The 2,448-nt window shown below is 49.6% G+C and overlaps 1 protein-coding gene across 1 annotated transcript; it reads right to left on the bottom strand.

The window, feature by feature from the left end:
* Nucleotides 1–459: 459 nt before the first annotated feature.
* Nucleotides 460–1,782, bottom strand: LOC119425007 (histone-lysine N-methyltransferase, H3 lysine-79 specific-like; the record flags this gene model as incomplete). Its single annotated transcript, XM_037692529.1, has 3 exons — nt 460–692; nt 1,165–1,265; nt 1,655–1,782. Coding segments are annotated over 3 exons (462 nt in total), but the record flags the coding sequence as incomplete, so codon positions are not given.
* Between the last annotated feature and the right edge of the window lie 666 nt (nt 1,783–2,448).

Here is a 2,448-nt window from a genome sequence, read left to right as displayed (position 1 = left end):
TATTGTCTGTATCTCTCCTGTCTTTTTCCTGTCTGTCCTTCCTGTCTGTTTCTCCTGTCTGATTCTCCTTTCTGTCTCTCTTTTGTCTGTCTGTCTCTTGTCTGTGCCTCTATTGTCTGTATCTCTCCTGTGTTTTTCCTGTCTGTCCTTCTTGTCTGTCTCTCCTTTTTGTCTCTTTCTTGTCTGTCTGTCTTCTGTCTATCTCTCCTGTCTGTGTCTCTCCTGTCTGTCTCTCCTGTCTGTCATTCCTGTCTGTGTGCCTCCTGTCTGTCTCTTTGGTCTGTGTCTCTGCTGTCTGTCTCTTCTGTCTGTGTCTCTCCTGTCAGTCTTTCTCCTGTCTGTTACTCCTATCTGTCTCTCTTGTCTCTCTCTTTCCTGTCTGTCACTCCTGTCTGTCTCTGTCCTGTCTGCCTCTCCTGTCTATCTCTCTTCTTTATGTCTCTCGTGTCTGCCTCTCTTTTATCTGTCTATCTCCTGTCTGTTTCTCTCCTGTTTGTCTCGCTCCTGTCTGTGTCTTGTCTGTCTGTTTCCTTTCTGTCTATCCTGTCTGTCGGTGTCCTGTCTCTCCTGTCTATCTCTCCCCTGTCTGTCTCTCCTGTCTGTCTCTTCTGTCTGTCTCTTCTGTCTGTCTCTCTCCTGTCTGACTCTCCTGTCTGTGTCTCTCCTGTCTGTCTCTGTCCTGTCTGTCCTTCCTGTCTGTGTTTCTCCTGTCTGTCTCTCCTGTCTCTCCTTCCTGTCTGTGTCTCTCCTGTCTGTCTCTTTGGTCTGTGTCTCTCCTGTCTGTCTCTCTTCTGTCTGTCTCTCTCTCCTGTCTCTTTCCTGTCTGTCCCTCCTGTCTGTCTGCCTCACTTGTCTATCTCTCTTCTGTCTGTCTCTTATGTCTACCTCTCCTCTATTTGTCTATCTCCTGTCTGTTCCTATAGTCTGTCTCTGTCCTGTCTGCCTCTCCTGCCTATCTCTCTTCTGTCTGTCTCTCATGTCTGCCTCTCTTTTATATCTGTCTATCTCCTGTCTGTCTCTCCTGTCTGTCTCACTCCTGCCTGTATCTTGTCTGTCTGTCTCCTGTCTGTCTCTCCTGTCTGTATCTTGTCTGTCTGTCTCCTGTCTGTCTCTCCTGTCTGTCGGTGTCCTGCCTTTCCTGTCTATCATTCTCCTGTCTGTCACGCCTGTCTGTCTCTTTCCTGTCTGTGCTTCTCCTGTCTGTAGCTCTCCTGTCTTTTTCCTGGTTGTCTTTCCTGTCTGTCCTTCCTGTCTTTCTCTCCTTTCTGTCTCTCTCTGGTCTGTCTGTCTCCTGTCTATCTTTCCTGTCTGTCTGTCCCGTCTGTCTCTCTCCTGTCTGTTTCTCCCCTATCTGTCTCTCTCGTGTCTGTCTCTTTCCTGTCTGTCCCTCTTGTCGTCTCTCCTATCTGTCGCTCCTGTCTTTGTCTCTCCTGTCTGTCCTTCCTGTCTGTGTCTCTCCTGTCTTTCTGTCCTGTCTGTCCTTCCTGTCTGTGTCTCCCCTGTCTGTCTCTCCTGTCTGTCTGTCCTGTCTGTGTCTCTCCTGTCTATCTCTCTTCTGTCTGTCTCTCGTGTCTGCCTCTCTTTTATCTGTGTATCTCCTGTCTGTTTCTCTCCTGTCTGTCTATCCTGTCTGTGTCTGTCCTGTCTGTCTCACCTGTCTGTCCATCCTGTCCGTGTCTCTCCTGTTTGTCTCTCCCATCTGTGTCTCTCTTGTCTGTGTCTCTCCTGTCTGTCTCTCTCTCTTCTGTCTCTTTCCTTTCTGCCTCTCTTGTCTTTCTCTCTTCTGTCTGTCTCTAGTGTCTGCCTCTCTTTTATCTGTGTATCTCCTGTCTGTTTCTCTCTTGTCTGTCCTTCCTGTCCGTGTCTCTCCTGTCTGTCTCTCCTGTCTGTGTCTCTGCTGTCTGTCTCTCCTGTCTGTGTCTCTGCTGTCTGTCTCTCCTGTCTGTGTCTCTCCTGTATGTCTGTCCTGTCTGTGTCTCTCCTTTCTGCCTTTACTGTCTGTCTCTTTCCTGTCTGCCTCTTCTGTCTATCTCTCTTCTGTCTGTCTCTCGTGTCTGCCTCTCTTTTATCTGTCTATCTCCTGTCTTTGTCCTGTCTGTCCGTCCTGTCTGTCTCTCCTGTCTGTCTCTTCTGTCTGCCTCTCCTGTCTGTCTATCCTGCCTGTCTCAACCTTCTTGTTTTAACCGGTCTGTGTCTCTACAGGTTCGATTCCCGTAGAGCGGTGCAGCAACTCCGGGCCTGTGGGGTTCTGGAGACGATCCGGATCAGCGCAGCGGGGTATCCGTCCAGGTGAGTCCAACAGCAGGGACGTCTTCATCACCTGATTGTCCTCTTTAATCTTCAGCAGAGGCTCTGCGGGGTTAACACCAGATGTGTGTGTGTGTGTGTGTGTGTGTGTGTGTGTGTGTGTGTGTGTGTGTGTGTGTGTGTGTGTGTGTGTGTGTGTGT

This window comes from Nematolebias whitei, chromosome 18 (genome assembly GCF_014905685.2).
Source record: "Nematolebias whitei isolate Nwh7 chromosome 18, NemWhi1, whole genome shotgun sequence".
NCBI classification, from domain to species: Eukaryota; Metazoa; Chordata; class Actinopteri; order Cyprinodontiformes; family Rivulidae; genus Nematolebias; species Nematolebias whitei.
This window is presented reverse-complemented; position numbering and strand designations above follow the sequence as displayed.